Here is a 20,452-nt window from a genome sequence, read left to right on the forward strand (position 1 = left end):
CAAAGACTGTTTAAGGTAGACAATGCTCCGTATAGAAAGGAACCAGCTTTTCATCAAGAGATACAACGCACCACTTTAACCCCAACGTAAAAACACACACACACACACACATATATATATATAGACAGACACACACGCACGCACGCACACACACAATTATTAAGGTTATGGTGAGTAAAAAAAGTGACAAAAACCCTCCACAGTAAAGCATATAGCAACTGTAAATATTACTGTATGCTCATTTGCATGTCTTAGACAGGTCTGCAACCCTGTCTTTCCCCATTATCGCCCAGCACACAGCGTTTCCACTGCAGCAAGGGATTCTGGGAAATGACATGCAAATGAGCACACAGTGCCACCTTTTGTCTCAAGCTCGTATTACACAAGCAAATCCTCAAGCCAATGCAGACTGTTTTAAACACAGCTTTTAGACAGAGGCTGGGATGAGATGCAAAGCCAGTAAACCCACTCACAGACATGTTTCAACCTTGATGGGTATCATCAGTGTGAGGTTGGTTGCTGGCTTAGCTGGTTTGAGACTAGACTAGTTATTCACCACAATTATTAAGGTTATGGTGGGTGAAAAAAGTGACAAAAACCCTCCACAGTAAAGCATATAGCAACTGTAAATATTACTGTATGCTCATTTGCATGTCTTAGACAGGTCTGCAACCCTGTCTTTCCCCATTATCGCCCAGCATACAGCGTTTACACTGCAGCAAGGGATTCTGGGAAATGACATATATATATATATATATATATATATATATATCAGTGCTCGACAAATAATGATAACTAGTCGCCCGTTGCGAGTGGATTTAGGCAGCTGGCGACCCGTGCTGCAGCTCAATGAATTCCCCTGCTCGTGCCAATTTTTTTTATTTTTTTTAAAATAAATAAATAATCCCCCTCCCTGATTGGGTTAAAAAAAATGGCGGCAAATCCTGTGGTCCCGGCGCGCGTGCACAGGGCAAGCAGAGTGTCCTGCCATTTGCGCTGCCTGTTCCCCCCAGCAACCCAGAATCCCCTGCATCCCTCCCCCCCCCACTCCCCACGTGGGACGGAGGGGGAAGCCCAAACCAAGCCCGCGCGCAAAACCCAGCCCCCCCCCCCTCCGCTCCCCACGTGGGACGGAGGGGGAAGCCCAAAACAAGCCCCGCGCGCAACCCAGCCCCCCCCCCTCCGCTCCCCACGTGGGACGGAGGGGGAAGCCCAAAATAAGCGCGCGATCCAGCCCCCCCGCACCCTCCGCTCCCCACGTGGGACGGAGGGGGAAGCACAAAACAAGCGCGCGATCCCGCCCCCCGCACCCTCCGCTCCCCACGTGGGACGGAGGGGGAAGTGCCAACCCAGCTTCCCCCGTGCGCGCCTCCTGCGCCAGTCCGCCTCCTGCCCATGATCTCCCCCTAATCACCTGCCCCCGATCCTTGCTTGCTGCCCGGGGGTGTCCGGGGAGCGTGCTGCGGCGTCGGCCGCTTCGGGGGGGGGGACCTGCTGCTGCTGCTGCTGAGGCCCACGCTGCGCTGTGTGTCCCATGTCTTGGAGAGGCACCCCAGCCATGTGGAGGGCCCACTGCCGTGCGGAGACCCCACTGCTGCCACGTGTGACCCGGTGAGTGTGTGAGTGACAGACTGAGTGTCTGTGAGTGTGTGAGTGTGCCTGTGTGTCTGTGAGTGTGCCTGTGTGTCTGTGAGTGTGCCTGTGTGTCTGTGAGTGTGCCTGTGAGTGTGTCAGTGTGCCTGTGTGTCTGTCAGTGTGCCTGTGTGTCTGTCAGTGTGCCTGTGTGTCTGTCAGTGTGCCTGTGTGTCTGTCAGTGTGCCTGTGTGTCTGTCAGTGTGCCTGTGAGTGTGCCTGTGTGTCTGTCAGTGTGCCTGTGTGTCTGTCAGTGTGCCTGTGTGTGTGTCAGTGTGCCTGTCTGTGTGTGTGTGTGAGTGTCTCTGAGTGTGTGTCTGTGAGTCTTCTGCGTGAGTGTGTCTCTGCGTGAGTGTCTGCGTGAGTGTGTCTCTGCGTGTCTGAGTGAGAGTGAGTGTGTGTCTGTGAGTGTCACCCTCTCCCTGTGTCGCCCTCGCCTTCTCCCTGTCGCCCTCTCCCTGTGTCGCCCTCGCCCTCTCTCTGTCTTTGTCTCTCATTCTCTCTGTGTGTGTTCTGTGTCTCTCTTTTTTTGTCTCTCATTTTTGTGTGTCTCTCTATTTTTGTGTGTCTCTCTATTTTTGTGTCTCTCTATTTCTGTGTGTCTCTCTTTTTCTGTGTGTCTCTCTTTTTCTGTGTGTCTCTCTTTTTCTGTGTCCCTCTTTTTCTGTGTGTCTCTCTCTATCTGTCTCTCTCTGTCTCTCTCTGTCTGTCTCTCTCTGTCTGTCTCTCTCTATCTGTCTCTCTCTATCTGTCTCTCTCTATCTGTCTTTCTCTATCTGTCTCTCTGGCCGAGTCCATAGAAGGACAGGCCGCGCTGAGCCGTGCGGACGCTCCGCGCTGAGCCCCTGCATACTCAATGAGGATGCCTTGAGAGGGGGCTCACGCGAGCGTCCGCAGGCGTGCTGAGGCGCTGGAGTTTTCAGCCGACAGCCAAACTGTTTTTCAGAGCACTGTCGGCTGAAAACATCCAATCAGCGCGGAGCAGCGTCAACGTCACGGCGCCTTGACGTCTCTTTATCTGTCTCTCTCTGTCTCTCTCTCTGTCTCTCCCACTCTCTCTCTCTGTCTCTCCCACTCTCTCTCTCTGTCTCTCCCACTCTCTCTCTCTGTCTCTCCCACTCTCTCTCTCTGTCTCTCCCACTCTCTCTCTCTGTCTCTCCCACTCTCTCTCTCTGTCTCTCCCACTCTCTCTCTCTCTCCCACTCTCTCTCTCTGTCTCTCCCACTTTCTCTCTCTGTCTCTCCCACTCTCTCTCCCACTCTCTCTCGGTCTCTCCCACTCTCTCTCTCCCACTCTCTCTGTCTCTCCCACTCTCTCTCCCACTCTCTCTCCCACTCTCTCTCCCACTCTCTCTCCCACTCTCTCTCCCACTCTCTCTCCCACTCTCTCTCCCACTCTCTCTCCCACTCTCTCTCCCACTCACTCTCCCACTCTCTCTCCCTCTCTCCCACACACTCTCTCTCTCCCACTCTCTCTCTCTCCCACTCTCTCTCTCTCTCCCACTCTCTCTCTCTCCCACTCTCTCTCTCCCACTCTCTCTCTCTCTCCCACTCTCTCTCTCTCTCTCTCTCACACTCTCTCTCTCTCTCACACTCTCTCACACTCTCTCTCTCTCTCACACTCTCTCTCTCTCTCACACTCTCTCTCACACTCTCTCTCTCACACTCTCTCTCTCTCTCTCACTCTCTCTCTCACGCTCTCTCTCACTCTCTCTCACTCTCTCTCTCTCTCTCTCACACTCACTCACTCTCTCTCACTCTCTCTCACTCTCTCTCTCACACTCACTCTCTCTCTCTCTCCCACTCTCTCTCTCTCTCCCACTCTCTCTCTCTCTCCCACTCTCTCTCTCTCATTCTCTCTCTCACTCTCTCTCTCTCTCTCCCCCACACACTCTCTCTCTCTCTCTCTCTCTCTCTCTCTCTCTCTCTCTCTCTCTCTCTCTCTCCCCCACACACTCTCGCTCTCTCCCCCACACACTCTCACACTCTGGATCTGGATATCTTAACTGCCCTATACTACACTGAAATAACCTATACTGCTTACTTCCAGATCTGACTCAAGCTTCACACGGAAGACATCGAACCCCCCCTAACCCAGAAGACAGGTAATGAACACCTCCCCTCCAATGTACTGTATAACATTGCGGGAATGAGGGTACCTGGACTTTGAGGGTCTGCGGATCAGGTAAGATCCCAGACGGGATTGCTGCTTTAAATATTGTGAAGCGGGGACGTCCAGACACTAGTTAAGGGGTGCAGGAAACTAGTCATTCACATCTGGCTTTTTTTTTCTAGATTCGACATTTATACACACACACACACACACACACACACCAAGGACTAATTGTAGTATAATGTAATACAATAAATAAACTAATATCAAAAACGAATGTTCTTACTAGGAATTTATTCAATTTATTTAATTTATGGCTTTTTTTAAAATGCGTGGCTGGGGGCGGGACTAGAGGCGGGGTTGGGGGCGGGACTAGGGGCGGGACTAGGTGGCGAGTAGATTTTTTGGTTCGGCGAGTAGATTTTTGGGTGATTTGTCAAGCACTGTATATATATATACATACATACATACGTATGCAAGTCAAAAGATTTTAAGGCACAACAGAAAAATTAATATTGCAGTAGATACAAAATCACATGGAAGTAAAGATAAACGGAAGGAATCAGTTCCAGGTAGAGGAGATAGATAAGAAAATAAATCACCAGAAGAGTGGTCTAGATTTAATACACTCAATAAATTTACATTGGAGTGATCATCTCCTTTTTTAGATGTGACCAAAAAGATACCCAAAGGGAAAATAAATTTGGGGGAGAAGGAAAACATAAAGGAGTCACTAGTGAGGAAGAGAGAAAACTCACAAAATGAGGAAGAAGAAGGGGACAAAAAACAAAAATCAAGACAGATAACGATTTAGTTACTAAACCAGAAGGGATCTTTAACCTGAGTAAAAAAGTGTTAACTAATGAACAGGTACACGTTTAAATACGGGTCTCATTTGCCCTATCAAATAGGATGAACGTTTTCAATACCTATATTGATGTAGGCAAATTTGTTCAAAATCTCTCTTTGAAAAAATATTTAATCAAACAAAAATGACATAGCCCTGCAGATACAAGTGCTACGCCCCCCACTATAATTAGTGACACCATTCACACTATGTTTAGAAAGACGTCACAGTTCTATCCCAGTTATTTGAAAGGTTGTTGCCTTGATTTATTTGAGAAACCTGTACAAGATGATTTGGACAAAATATCGAAACAAAACAAGTATATTAAGCAAAACTTGAATAAAAAACAATATAACACAATTAATGAATTGAAAAATGATAATTCTATATGTAGCCATGCTGTAAAATGGCTGCAGTCATCTCTCCTGCTGACAGTAAGGCCTGGTAAGATATGGGCATGCCAGCAGTAATTATGGAGGTTTGCCCTCACACCCTGGTGAGGTGCCCTCTGTATGGATGGGAGTGGTCACATGCTCTGAATCCATAATTAGTGATGTCAGAGTTGTGTCAGCCCCCAGAGGATACATAAGGCACAGCACTGATCAAAAGTTCAGAAGTGGTTGCTAAGCTGTTGAAGGGTTCAGTTCTGCAATCTTAGGCAAGGAGTAAAAGTAGTTGGTATAGTTAGACACTGCAAAGTGATGAGACTGTGACCAGGGACCTGGCACAGGAAAGACATCCCTGCGGGGATAGGGAATCCCCAAATCAAAGACAGAGACATACCTTTCATAGGGAAGCAGCTGAATAATTATGTGTGGCTAGAAGATCACTGTGAGGGGCAGTTAGCCCACGACCGTCAATAAAGATGTTCCTGATTAAAGATACTCTCGTATGTGAGTGTGGAGTCATTACACCGAGAGGGGCACCACGGAGGAGTTCCTCAACAGGACCATCCCCAAGCGACAGCAGGGATCCTGATGAGGTGGAGGCGCTGCACTGGATCTAGGTAGGACTCAAGCACACTACCTCAGCTGCCTGTCTAGGTTGGCAATCCCCACACAACATCATGCGGGAGACTCAGGAGTCCTGTTGCCAACAGGTGCACCACCAGACATCACACTGTAATGGGGACTGGTTAGACCACAGGGGCCAATATGAGATTGGGTGGGTCAGGCCAGTCCAGAAAATCCGTTACATTTGGAGGCGCTGCTGAGATAGACCTGTCAACAGGACAGGCTTTTGCTAGGTCACTTGGAAACAGGGAGAGTGTCTGCTGCCACTTTGTGCTGCGTTGGGATGGACCTAGGGGTAGTCAGGGGGCTGATGGAGTTTGTCAGTTCGCAGGGACGACCTAGGGGCCTGAAAGGAGTTGGGGGTTTGGAGCCGGGCTATAGCTGTCCTAGTCACCTTGAGGCAGTGCTAGTTGGTAGGATGCCTAAAGGGATAGCCTGTTAACGTGGTCAGGAATCCTGGAGAGGGTCTGCGCTAGGCTGACCAAGATAGGTAGACGCTCAAGTACTGCATGGAAGCCCCAGAGTACTCTAGCCTATTCCAGACCACTTACCGTAGGGAGCACAGACTGGAAGGAAGGAGAAACAGCAGACACTGAGAGAGTGAGCCTAACCTGAGGTAGTGTATACACGAGTCCAGCCTACATTAGGTACACATGGTGGTGCATCAGGGAAATCTTTATTGTACCGGTGTGGTGGCTGCCCCGCAGAGAGGAGCCCCATGTACAATAATCACGGAAACAATATGTCTATGGCGACCGCAAGAATGGAGGATCCGCGCGGTGCGGATAGTCCAAATTGGCGACCGGAGGCTGATGGGGAGAGCACACCTGGCGTGCGCCCCGCTGAAGAGCAAGCTGTTACGGATATGTCTGTCACGAGTCTGCTATGGAGTGGAGTGAGAGCAGTGGCCGCCCCATTTTGGTCCTGCCTAGGACACCGTGGCGCTACCCTGGAGGACTGTGTTGAGGACATTGCTATAACAGGAGGAGAACACAGTGAGAGTGACTGTCAGTCGGCATACAAACAGATGAACGCTACCTCATTCATTGACCAGACTGACAGTGCAACCCAAAATGGCGGCTCCCGCTTCCCTGGGAGACCGCGTGGGCCGATTGCAGAGAATTCTGCAAATGCAAAATTTGCAAGGAATTGGCCAGAAGCGGCGCCAACAGGAGAGCCCCGCCCCGATGGGGGGTATGGCGCGAAAGCTGCGGCCGCGCCTTCATGGACAGTGACTCACTCAGCCCCAGTGCTGAGTCAACCGATTAGCCTGTGGGACCCTCCCCTAATCTCAACCAGGGGGAGTGGTTTCCAACTATGCCCTGTGGGTATGAATTCCGCGGAGCAAAGCGCTGGTGAGGCGACAGCGCTGCTACCAAAAGTAGTCCCTGCAGCTGGTGTTGTGTACGGAAAGGAAGGGTACTTTGCACGCAAGGCAGCTGCAAGAAATCGGCTGGGATTGGCGCCAAAGGAAGAACCCCACCCAGTAGGGGATAAGAGCGCGAAAGCTGTGACCGCACCCTCTAGGACTGAAAGAGGTACGGCCTCAATTAAAGGACATCCTATCCCATTGTGGGACCCACCCACCTATAATCGCTACTACTGGGGGCGGGTTCCAATTGTGTCAGACAAGGGTGGAGCTGAACAAAGGCGTGGCTGACAATCCAACCTCTGTTGGTCACTCACGCGGAACCAGCTTCCAGAACAGACCATTGTTGAAAGTGGCTCCCACCAGGACAATGGCCTGCTCCCCAGACGTAAACAAGATGGTGTCTACTCAGCCCTATGCAGTACCAGGGGGGGTACTGGTGATACGCGTAGCGGGCGCTGAGACAGTGGTGGGCCTCTGCCTGCAATGCAGACTGTCCGGCGGTACCATGGGTACAGCGGCGCGCTGTCCACAGTGTGGCACGCAGTACCTGTGGCCTATGCCCACATTTGTGCCAATCCAGGCAAATGACCCAACGGGGGATACGGCTAGGCTGCGACGTTCGAAATGCATTGGATGGGTCTTTTGCCACATTAAAGTGCCCTTTTAATCATTTTTTTGTCCTGGTTTCTTCCTGCTCCGTTTGTGCTGGTGCGCTTTTTGGTCTCCCTTTTCCCTGTATTGCATTGAGTAGCTGCACAGCCTGCCTGCCTGCTCTACCAGGATGTAAGTACTTGTATATTTTTCAGGGGAACCTGCCAATGAGACTGATGGTGAGTGGGTTGCACCACACACCACCTGTCTTCAGGAGGATAGTACCCATTATATGACACAATAGGTACTATATCAATTGTTAGTACCCTGGTACAGTGGTCTGGCTTATTATCATTTTGAGATATACCTGCATTTGAGCGCTTCAGCTATTTTCCATATTGCCATATATACGTGTAACCTGTGAAATAGATAATCAGCTCTTGCTGTCTCTAGAGATATTAAAGGAACATGACACACTGTATGTAAAGGCGGCTGCATTTATGTCCCTCACTTGGGACCTTGCTCTGTGTATTTGTCCTCCACCTCAGTATTCACAGGACATTCTAGGACATTTGGTCGTGGCTGTTTCGCCACTACTCACCACACCACTGGCAACTTCACCACTAAAGTAAGTGCCTAAACCCCCTACCCTAAACCCCTTCTTTCCAAAGCCCCCTCTTACCCTAAAAAACGCTACCTCAAGTCCTTAAACACCCTTTGCTAAGCTTACCCTAAAACCCCTTAAATTAATTCCCTACCCAAAACAGTAATACAATTTACATTAGAAGCGGGTGGTGGTGGAGGGTCTGTCTGCGGCCTAACGACGACGGCCAATTGGTCGCAGTGAAACTATTCCGATTCACAGCTGAGTGAGACTACTGACCGCTTCAGCATAATGAGGAACGCACATTTTATTAGAACCAACAGCATGGAAAGTAAAAGTACAATAAGTAGTTATGAAGTTTAAAAAGGAAGTTGGGTATATTGAATCACTGATCTCATCTCATCTCTTCTCTTTCCTCAGGTAAAAACATATTTCAAATTGTCTGTCTGTCCTGATATCCTCCCCTGCTGTGTATTTAGTTCTATTTAGGTAAAAACATATTTCAAATTGTCTGTCTCCAAATCATCCCCCTGCTGTCTTAATTTAATTCAGCTTTCACACTTGTGCAAGACAACACCCATCTTAGAAAAACCATTTGCTTTAACGTCCCTCACATGTGCTAATTAAGTTTGTTAGGCCAGCCAGGTGACTTTGTAAAAGTATATAAGTAAACTCATAGCAGCCATAGCTGCCTGTAGCCATGCTCTTTTAAGCAGATATGTTTAAAGTAGTTATGAAGTTTAAAAAGGAAGATCAAAAAGAAGTGGAAAAGTGGACACCACCTACTGCTTCTGATTCCTGCATTTGATCTACGTTGGAAAGGAGGATATTATCCCAGACTGCACATCTCAACACTTCACTATTGCTGTGATGCCACCTTTACTTTTATATTTGCTGTGACCTCACTTATTTTCAAATTATGACCTTCCTTCCACCAGTCTCCTTATGTCTCTAACTCTATTCATATATCTCCATCTCTCCTTTCTTCCCCACTTCTCAGTTCACATGAACTCCTTTCTTACCTGCGCCCTCTGTCACCACACAGCTATACACCCTGCACTAAAACACACCCCTACAATTATCCTCACACATTCTCTTTCTATCCATGCTTCTCCTTCTTGCTTCTGGGGATATCTCTCCCAATCCTGGTCCCTGCCTTATTTCTACTTGCTCTCGTCCTCGCCTCCCACATGCAACTTCTACTCCTTCTGGTGTTAACCCCTTCAACCTCATACCCATCCCCTGCCACCCTCCCTCCTCTCTCCCTTTCTCCTGTGCCCTTTGGAATGCTCGCTCCCTCTCTAACAAGTTCCTCTCTGTGAATGACTTCTTTCTCTCTCACTTCCTGCTCCTATTTGCTATAACTGAGACCTGGCGCACCCAGTCTGACTCTGCTCTGGAAGCTACCCTCTCCTATGGTGGCCTTTCCTTCTCCCTCACTCCGTGTCCAGATGGCAGTGGTGGAGGCATGGGGCTCCTGCTCTCCTCTCTCTGCCGTTACCTATTCCCCCCTCTCTTGCTTTTCCCTCCTTTGAGGTTCACACTGTCCAGATCTTCTCTCCTCTCCCTGTCCATGTGGTGGTCATCTATCGCCCACCTACCTCTACTCATCCCCCTTCTGCCTTTCTCTCACTTTGAATCATGGCGCTCTTTCTTTCTCTCAGACTCCCCTGTTCTTCTCCTTGGGGACATCAATTGCCACATTGATAACCCCTCTCTCCCTTGGGCTTCCCGCTTTCTTTCTCTAACCTCTTCTTTTGGCCTTCAACAGTGGACTGCAGCCAGCACCCACAAGGATGGCCACTACTTAGACCTGGTTTTCACTAAAAACTTCTCTCTCTCTGATTTCTCCATTTCCCCTTTTCCTCTCTCTGACCATCACCTCATCTCATTCTCTCTATCTCGCTTCTCCCCTTCTCCACCTCCATCTACCCCCTGGTTCTGCAGAAACCTGCGCTCTATTCACTTACCTGACTTTGAGTCCACTTTACACTCCTCCCTCTCCTCTCTCAGCTCTGCTACAGACCCCGACAACTTGGTCAGGAACTACAACTCTGCCTTGTCCTCCTCTCTTGATCTACATGCCCCGCTTTCTCTCTGCCGCACTCGCCCTTCTAACCCTAGACACTGGGTTAATTCCCACACACGCATGCTGCGTTCCTCCACTCGTTCCTCTGAACGCCTCTGGAGGAAATCTCATACTCTCGCAGACTTCCTTCACTACAAATTTATGCTATCCTGTTTCAACTCTGCCCTCTCGCAAGCTAAACAAGCCTACTTTTCTTCACTAATCAACATGCACAAGTCTAACCCACGCCGACTGTTTTCTGTCTTTGATACTCTACTCAAACCACCCTCAGCTGCCTCTCCTTCCTCCATCTCCGCTCAGGACTTTGCTGACTATTTTAAGGAAAAGGTGGAATCCATACGTCAGAACATCCCGTTTCTTCCTCCCATCCTACACCTCTTCCTAACTCTCCTCCTGCCTTCCTTGATTCTTTTTCCACTGTCTCAGAGGATGTGTCGCTGTTGATCGCTTCTTCTCCCTCGACCACTTGCCCTCTTGACCCCATTCCCTCCCATCTCCTAAAACCGCTTGCTCCTACTATAATCCCTACGCTCACACACATTTTTAATTCCTCCCTCTGCTCAGGAACCTTTCCATCCTCCTTCAAACATGCAAGTCATACCATTACTCAAAAACAGCAAGCTTGACCCTACCTACCTAACTACCGACTTGTCTCCCTCCTGCCTTTTGCCTCTAAACTCCTTGTACGTCTTGTATTCTCTCGCTTGCTCCATTTTCTCAACACCTATTCTCTCCTAGGCACTCTACAATCTGACTTCCGCACTGCTCACTCTACGGAAACAGCCTTCACTAAAATAACTGACAACCTCCATGCTGCCAAAGACAGAGGTCATTACACTCTGCTCATATTACTCGACCTCTCTGCAGCATTTGACACCGTGGAGAATCCTCTTCTCCTTCACATTCTCCATACTCTTGGTATTCGGAACAAAGCTCTATGCCGGATCTCACCCTACCTCTCCCATTGTACTTTCAGTGTCTCTTCTGCTAACACCTCCTCCTCTATTGATCTCTCTGTGGGGGTACCCCAGGGCTCTGTCCTGGGACCTCTTCTCTTTTCTCTGTACACACTCTCTCTAGGTGACCTAATAACATCTTCTGGGTTTAATTATCACCTCTATGCTGACGACACACAAATCAACACTTTTCAACACCCGACCTTACACCTGCTGTATGAACCAAAGTTTCTGAATGTCTCTCTGCTATATCATCCTGGATGGCCCTCCCCTGCCTTAAACTCAACATGGCTAAAACAGCGCTCCTCATACTTCCTCCCAAACTTGGCCCTACTACCTCTTTCCACATTACTGTTGGAACTACGATCATTCACCCAGTAGCCTAAGCACGCTGCGTAGGGGTCACACTCGAATCCTCTCTCACATTCGCGCCTCACATTCAAAACATTTCTAAAACCTATCGCTTTTTCCTACGCAATATAACAAAGATCGCCTTTTCCTCTGTTGCTCGACTGCTAAAACTCTGACTCAGGCCCTCATTCTCTCCCGTCTTGATTACTGTAACCTCCTGCTGTCCGGCCTTCCTGCCTGTCACCTGTCTCCCCTACAATCTATCCTAAACGCTGCTGCCAGAGTCACGCTACTCTTTCCTAGATCTGTCTCAGCATCTCCCCTCATGAAATCAGTCTCCTGGCTTCCGATCAAATCCCGCATCTCACACTCCATTCTTCTCCTCACTTTTAAAGCTTTACACTCTTCTGCCCTTCCTTACATCTCAGCCCTAATTTCTGGTTATGCACCATCCAGACTCTTGCGTTCTTCTCAAGGATGTCTTCTTTCTACCCCCTTTGTATCTAAAACCCTCTCCTGCCTTAAACCTTTTTCACTAACTGCCCCACACCTCTGGAATGCCCTTCCCCTCAGTTCCCGACTAGCACCCTCTCTATCCACCTTTAAGACCCAACTTAAGACACACTTGCTTAAAGAAGCATATGAATAGCTCTGGGTATATTCTGAACACGATACATAAAGCTTGGCCCCCTGCAGACGCACTTACCAGAACTCCCTCCTACTGTCTCTGTACGTTCTCCCTACCTACCAATCAGACTGTAAGCTCCTCGGGGCAGGGACTCCTCTTCCTTAATGTTACTTTAATGCCTGAAGCACTTATTCCCATGATGTTATTTATATTATCTGTTATTTATTTGATTACCATGTGTATTACTACTGTGAAGCGCTATGTACATTAACGGCGCTATATAAATAAAGACATAAAATACAATAAGAATGATACAAATAACCTGCATTTAAAACGTTATAACATTTTATCCTTTTAAAATGCTCGTTTTATGCACCATAAACTAAAGTCAATTTTCATTGGGATTTAGCGTAACACAGATACACGTGTGCACTTATATGTGAACGTGTTAGTCACTGGTTATGCCTAAACATGCCTGGCTTTAGAGATAGGTCTCTCCCCTGTGTGTGTCCTCGTGAGTGTTCAGGCTGGATAACTGACCAAATCCTTTCCCACATTCTCCACATACATGCGGTCTCTCCCCTGTGTGTGTGTCCTCTTGTGTATGTTCAGGTGGGAAAACCGATGAAATCCCTTCCCACATTCCCCACATACATGCGGTCTCTCCCCTGTGTGTTCCTTCTTCTGTCTGGCCAGGTTGGATAAGTCACTAAATCCGTTCCCACATTCCCCACATACATATGGTCTCTCCCCTGTGTGTGTCCTCGTGTGTGTGTTCAGGTGGGATAACACACTAAATCCCTTCCCACATTCTCCACATACATGCGGTCACTCCCCTGTGTGTGTCCTCTTGTGTATGTTCAGGTGGGAAAACAGATGAAATCCCTTCCCACATTCCCCACATACATGCGGTCTCTCCCCTGTGTGTTCCTTCTTGTGTCTGCCAGGTTGGATAAGTCACTAAATCCGTTCCCACATTCCCCACATACATATGGTCTCTCCCCTGTGTGTGTCCTCGTGTGTGTGTGTTCAGGTGGGATAACACACTAAATCCCTTCCCACATTCCCCACATACATGCGGTCTCTCCGCTGTGTGTCCCTTCTTGTGTCTGTTCAGGCTGGATAAGTCACGAAATCCCTTCCCACATTCCATACATACTGTACATGCGGTCTCTCCCCTGTGTGTGTCCTCTCGTGCGTGTTCAGGGTGGATAACCGACTAAATCCCTTCCCACATTCCCCACATACATGCGGTCTCTCCCCTGTGTGTTCCTTCTTGTGTCTGGCCAGGTTGGATAAGTCACTAAATCCCTTCCCACATTCCCCACATACATACGGTCTCTCCCCTGTGTGTGTCCTCGTGTGTGTGTTCAGGTGGTATAACACACTAAATCCCTTCCCACATTCCCCACATACATGCGGTCTCTCCCCTGTGTGTGACATCTTGTGTGTGTTCAGGTTGGATAACACACAAAATCCCTTCCCACATTCCCCACATACATGCGGTCTCTCCCCTGTGTGTGTCCTCTTGTGTGTGTTCAGGTGGGATACGTGACTAAATCCCTTCCCACATTCCCCACATACATACGGTCTCTCCCCTGTGTGTGACCTCTTGTGTGTGTTCAGGCTGGATAACTGACTAAATCCCTTCCCACATTCCCCACAGACATGTGGTCTCTCCCCTGTGTGTATCCTCATGTGTGTGTTCAGGTGGGATAACACACTAAATCCCTTCCCACATTCCCTACATACATGCGGTCTCTCCCCTGTGTGTGTCCTCTCGTGTGTGTTCAGGTGAGATAACACACTAAATCCCTTCCCACATTCCCCACATACATGCGGTCTCTCCCCTGTGTGTATCCTCTTGTGTATGTTCAAATTGGCTAACCGACTAAATCCCTTCCCACATTCCCCACATACATGTGGTCTCTCCCCTGTGTGTGTCCTCTTGTGTCTGTTCAGGTGGTATAACACACTAAATCCCTTCCCACATTCCCCACATACATGCGGTCTCTCCCCTGTGTGTGTCCTCTTGTGTCTGTTCAGGTGGTATAACACACTAAATCCCTTCCCACATTCCCCACATACATGCGGTCTCTCCCCTGTGTGTGACATCTTGTGTGTGTTCAGGTTGGATAACACACTAAATCCCTTCCCACATTCCCCACATACATGCGGTCTCTCCCCTGTGTGTGTCCTCTTGTGTGTGTTCAGGCTGGATAACACACTAAATCCCTTCCCACATTCCCTACATACATGCGGTCTCTCCCCTGTGTGTGTCCTCTCGTGTGTGTTCAGGTGAGATAACACACTAAATCCCTTCCCACATTCCCCACATACATGCGGTCTCTCCCCTGTATGTATCCTCTTGTGTATGTTCAAATTGGCTAACCGACTAAATCCCTTCCCACATTCCCCACATACATGTGGTCTCTCCCCTGTGTGTGTCCTCTTCTGTAGGATCTGATCTGATAACCAAGTCAGACTCTTCCCACTTTCTCCAAGATCTTTTCCTTTGGCAGCTGCTAATATATATCTTTTGGGATGAGAAGCAGTTACATTGTTTATTAATTGCATTGACGGGTTGAAAGATGCATTTTCTGTCCTATTTATTAGAATGTTGCAAGATTGTTCTGTCCTCATCTTTTCCATATACTCAGCTGGGTGTTTGAACTTCAGATGTTTGAGGAGGTAATCCGGACTGCTAAAAGCAACCTTGCAGTGTTGGCATGGGTGGGTTATTGGTGCTTGGCTTTGTACTAGATGAGACAAAAAAGTCACTGTTACACAAACTGTCTTACAAAAGGCCATGCAGGAGAGGTAAGTTGGCATATCACAAAAAGTTCAGGATGAAAGTAAACTGTAGACGTACATTGTAAAAATGAAGGGTTTAGCACAACATGTGCAGCATTAGGGCCGGAGAGCAGATGTAGTGGATCATACATTTAAAGTAGATCATAATATTTAAAAGGAAATCTCAGTAGCTGCAAAACACCAATTAAAGTGGAAGAAATCTTGTCAAATCCTTTGATAGATAGTAAGTCGATAGTTTCAGTTGTGAAGGTATGATTAAAAATGTTTGTACAATTAATAGAAAACGTGTCTCATTAGAAGCTCACATATCAGTCACCGGGTGTTCCCGTTACCGCACCATGTACCAGGTCTCTAATAGTTATAGGATGACCAACTTTCTGCTAAATATCCATTGTTAAATCAGGAACCAAATGCCCAATTATTGTATTTGACATCACAGATGTTATTCAGACTTAATTAAGTTATACCTTTTTTAATACAATTGTTTAAAAGTTAAAAAAATTTAGGGAACAAGGAGTCTGTACTTGTGTTACTGATTTTCCCCCATACAAACATTGCATGTTATTAAAATATATATATATATATATATATATTACACAGTGCTCGACAAACCCGGTCGCCAACTCGCCAGCTGCGATCGGATATTGGCTCGTGGCCAGTAACCCTTTCCCTTCTCTGCACAAAAAAAAAATCCCCTGTTCAGGGAAAAAAAAAAATCGAAAAATAAACATTCGTAGCTGATTGGCTGTGACGCAGGATGGAGTTGCCAGGACTTCTAACCGCCCTTTCTGCATGGGTAAGTAATGGGGGGGGGAGGGGTTGAGTGCGGGCGTGTCTGTTGCTCCTCTTCCTCCTCATATCCTCCTGTATAATTGTGTCAGCTCCTATAATTTACAATTTACTGATCCGGTCATGGAGGTGTTTGGACAGATTCTTCAGGTGGGGGGAATTTAATGCACTTTAAATATTTATATACTGTATATAATGATATATTCTTCCCCCTCTCTCCGGTGCTCCCGCTACCCGCGCGGTTCGGAACATACTGTAAAAGCCGGGGGTTTTCCCTCCCCCCCCTCCGGTCCGCGCGGGTCACATACTGTACTGTCCGGGATGTTTCTTACCCCCCTCCCCCCTCCGGTGTTCCCGCTGCCCGCGCGGGTCACATACTGTACTGGCCGGGGTGTTTCTCGCCCCCCCCCCTCCGGTTTTCCTGCTGCCAGCGCGGGCCACATACTGTACTGGCCGGGGTGTTTCTCAACCCCCACCCCTCCGGTGTTCCCGCTGCCCGCGCGGGTCACGTAGTGGCCGGGGTGTTTCTCACCCCCCTCCCCCTCCGGTGTTCCCGCTGCCAGCGCGGGTCTCGTAATGGCCGGGGTGTTTCTCGCCCCCCCCCCCCTCTCCGATGTTCCTGCTGTCCGCGCGGGTTGGAACATGCTGTAGTGGCCGGGGTGTTTCTTTCCCCCCCCCCCCCCTCCTGTGTTCCCGCTGCCCGCGCGGGTCTGAAGATGTTGCAGTTGCCAGTGATTCTCTCTCCTCGGTGCTCGGGCGGGCGGAAGTAGCGGGGTGTTTCTCCCCTCTGGCGCACGTCCCTTCCCGTGTGTGTGTATGGGTATGAGAGAGAATGTGTGTGTGCAGGACACCAGAATGTGTGTGCAGGACACCAGAATGTGTGTGCAGGACACCCCCCAGTCAGTCACCCCCCCTCCACCAGTCAGTCAAAAGTCTCTCTGTCTCTCTCCCCTCTCTGTCTCTCTCCCCTCTCTGTCTCTCTCCCCTCTCTGTCTCTCTCCCCTCTCTGTCTCTCTCCCCTCTCTGTCTCTCTCCCCTCTCTGTCTCTCTCCCCTCTCTGTCTCTCTCCCCTCTCTGTCTCTGCCTCACACTCTCGATCTGGATATCTTTTTTACCCTGTATATCTTAACTGCCCTATACTACACCGAAATAACCTATACTGCTTTCTTCCAGCTCTGACTCAAGCTTCACACGGGAGACATTGGTATCCTCCCTAACCCAGAAGACAGGTAGGGAACATCTCCCCTCCAATGTATAACATTGCGGGAATGAGAGTACCTGGACATTGAAGGACTGCGGATCAGGTAAGATCCCAGGCGGGATTGCTGCTTTAAATATTGTGAAGCGGGGGCATCCAGACACTGGTTAAGGGGTGCTGGAAACTAGTCATTCACTTCTGGCTTTTTTTTCTAGATCCGACATTTATACACACATACACTCAAACACACACACACACACACACACACACACGTAACAAGGACTAATTGTAGTATAATGTAATACAATAAATAAACCTATGTCAAAAACGAATGTTCTTACTAGGAATTTATTCAATTTATTTTATTTATGTATTTTTTTAAAAAGCGGGGGCGGGACTAGGTGGCGAGTAGATTTTTTGGTTCGGCGAGTAGATTTTTGGGTGATTTGTCAAGCACTGTATATATATATATATATATATATATATATATATATATATATATATATATATATATATGCCCCCACACTGATGAGACCCATTAAGGTCAAAACAGCTGTCTGTGGGTGGTTTTCTGGGTATGCACCTTAACCCTGGCTGTGCTCAAAGCTGTGACCATGCAGCAAGCTTAAGCCTATAGGGAACCATGTTAAAAATGGTTTTTGAAGCAAAAAGTGGCACTGTGTGCTCATTTGCATGTCATTTCCCAGAATCCCTTGCTGCAGTGGAAGTGCTGTGTGCTGGGTGATAATGGGGAAAGGTGGGGTTGCAGACCTGCCTAAGATATGCAGATGAGCATACAGTTGTATTTACATTTGTATATATATATATTGGAACAGGATGAACGGCAGAAATACCGCAAATATTTTAACACCTACTGCAGCCCTGTCTTTTCTATGTATATAATGGCCAATATATACATATATTGTATATATTATATACATAGGCAAGATAAGCTAAACCAACATGGAATAGATGATAAAATAGTTATTAAAATACATTACAGTACATGTTAACCCCTTAGTAGTCCATGGGTCAACAAGTCACCGGTTTCTGCTGCTAGCTGCTCCAGGGGAGGTTAACTCCCTGTAGGCTGGAAAGCACCTTTTGTAGCACCACATTCTAGCAGATAGACAGTGACTGTAATATATATATTAATATAGACCGTGACTGTAATATATATATTAATATATATATTACAGTCACTGTCTATCTGCTAGAATGTGGTGCTACAAAAGGTGCTTTCCAGCCTACAGGGAGTTAACCTCCCCTGGAGCAGCTAGCAGCAGAAACCGGTGACTTGTTGACCCGTGGACTACTAAGGGGTTAACATGTACTGTAATGTATTTTAATAACTATTTTATCATCTATTCCATGTTGGTTTAGCTTATCTTGCCTATGTATATAATGGGCAGTATATTGGCCATTATATACATAGAAAAGACAGGGCTGCAGTAGGTGTTAAAATATTTGCGGTATTTCTGCCGTTCATCCTGTTCCAATAAATATCGGAACTTGACGTATGGCCTTTTTACTTGAAAATGTGATATTATGCCTGTTTTGTATCGGATTTGATGCTTTTAACGGGTCCAATTAAAAGTGCTTTCTTTTTGGCGTTGCAACGCTGATTCATTGTATGATAATAATAATAAGGCACTTTTTTATTGGCGTAAATACGGCATTTTTGGTTACTGCAGCTTGATGTATCCGGCCCTTTGACTCAAGTCAGGTTTAGTGATATTAAGTTCTAGTTGACCTGTAATGGTGTATGCAGATCTATCACTATTTACAATTCAACATCAGTAATAAGACAATAGAGATGTAAAAACCATAAAACACACACATTCCTGATTACCTGGTGTTGGCGCGTTACTTTTCCACAGCGTACCCCACTTCATACCAAGCTCTTTCCCATATTCATCTCCATACCAGAGCAGGAGCTCTGTGTGTGGGGGGAGGTCTGTGCAGGTTCTGTAGTAGATTTTCCTGTGGTACTGCAACGCCACAAGGTTCTGTTCTTCCTCGTTTCTCACACAATTTACAAACCTAAAATTGGGACAGTTAGTGAGGTCTCAAAGTAATGTCTATTTTATAAAAGAAGAGCTGAAAAAAGATACAAGTTGTTAATAGTTACATAGTTATATAGTAGATGAGGTTGAAAAAATACATACGTCCATCAAGTTCAACCTATGCTAAATTTAGAGAACAGATACTTTATCCTATATCTATACTTACTTATTGATCCAGAGGAAGGCAAACAAAAAACCCCAGTGACATACCATCCAATGATATATCATAAGGGAAAAAATACATTCCTTCCCGACTCCAGGAATTGGCAATCGGATTACTCCCTGGATCAACATCCTTCCCATGTTTCAGTCTCCATGGGTAATGAATTCCACATTTTAACTGCCCTTACTGTAAAGAACCCTTTCCTTTGTTGCTGGTGAAATCTCCTTTTCTCCACCCTCAAGGGATGACCCGAGTCCTCTGTACTGTCCTTGGGATAAATAGTTCTTTTGAAAGCTCTCTGTACTGTCCTCGAATATATTTGTATATAGTTATCATATCCCCTCCTAGACGCCTCTTTTATAATGTAAATACTGTAGATCTAATTTAGCTAGCCTCTCCTCAAAAGTTAGATTGTCCATCCCCTTTATTAATTTGGTGGCTCTTCTCTGCACTCTCTAGTTCCATAATGTCTTTACTAAGGAGTGGTACCCAAAATTGGACTCCATATTCAAGGTTTGGTCTTACTAATCTATACTATATTTCTAAGTTAGATTCCGTTTGTTTGTATGTCCGAAGCATCAAAATCTCACAAATGGCACGACGTAGATGTCCTGGCAGCGAGGGGAGATGCGGCAGCAGCGCGGGGAGATGTGCCGGCAGCAGGGGGGGGGGGAGTGAGGGGGCGGGGAGATGTGCCGGCAGCAGGGGGAGACACAGACACACACACAGAAAGACACACACAGACACACACAGAGACAAATCTTCCCCCGCTCTACATCTCCCTCCCCTCCTCCCTAAAAACCTGTTTGTCCTCGCCGATATTAAAAAACAGACCAAAAATATTGTCTACTCACAGGTGTTGAAGGATTAAAATAAATAACTTTCACATTAAAATTTTTTTTAATACAATGTATTCAATATTATATTCTTGCTTCCCAAATGCATAACCTAACATTTATCTGTATTAACATGTTCTGCCCTTTACCTGCCCAAGTTTCCAGTCTCTCCAAGTCCTTCTGGAGAGAAATTACATCCTGCTCTGATTCTACTACCTTACACAATTAAGTATCATCTGCAAGATGGAGACTTTGCTCTCGATGACAACCTCAAGGTCATTACTAAACAAGTTAAAAAGCAGGGGTCGCAGTACTAATACCTGAGGTACTCCACTCATGACCTTAGCCCAACCTGCAATAGTTCCATTTATGACAACCCTCTGTTGTCTAT

The 20,452-nt window shown here is 47.3% G+C and overlaps 1 protein-coding gene across 2 annotated transcripts in view; it reads right to left on the bottom strand.

Moving 5' to 3' along the window:
• The window catches only part of LOC142483222 (uncharacterized), a 91,330-nt gene extending 71,489 nt beyond the window's left edge, over positions 1–19,841 (bottom strand). Inside the window, exons 1-2 of one of the 2 annotated variants that reach the window (XM_075583284.1) lie at positions 18,849–19,800; positions 8,459–14,954 (exon numbers count right to left, since the gene is read on the bottom strand). In XM_075583284.1, the coding sequence (XP_075439399.1) occupies positions 13,309–14,954; positions 18,849–18,891 (1,689 nt within the window). In that variant the 5' untranslated portion in view covers positions 18,892–19,800 and the 3' untranslated portion in view covers positions 8,459–13,308. Of the gene's footprint in view, positions 1–8,458; positions 14,955–18,848 lie in introns of those variants that run through there. The other variant, XM_075583283.1, reaches the window with a different exon arrangement.
• Positions 19,842–20,452: the final 611 nt, after the last annotated feature.

The sequence above is a fragment of the Ascaphus truei genome, unplaced genomic scaffold, assembly GCF_040206685.1.
Source record: "Ascaphus truei isolate aAscTru1 unplaced genomic scaffold, aAscTru1.hap1 HAP1_SCAFFOLD_309, whole genome shotgun sequence".
NCBI classification, from domain to species: domain Eukaryota; kingdom Metazoa; phylum Chordata; class Amphibia; order Anura; family Ascaphidae; genus Ascaphus; species Ascaphus truei.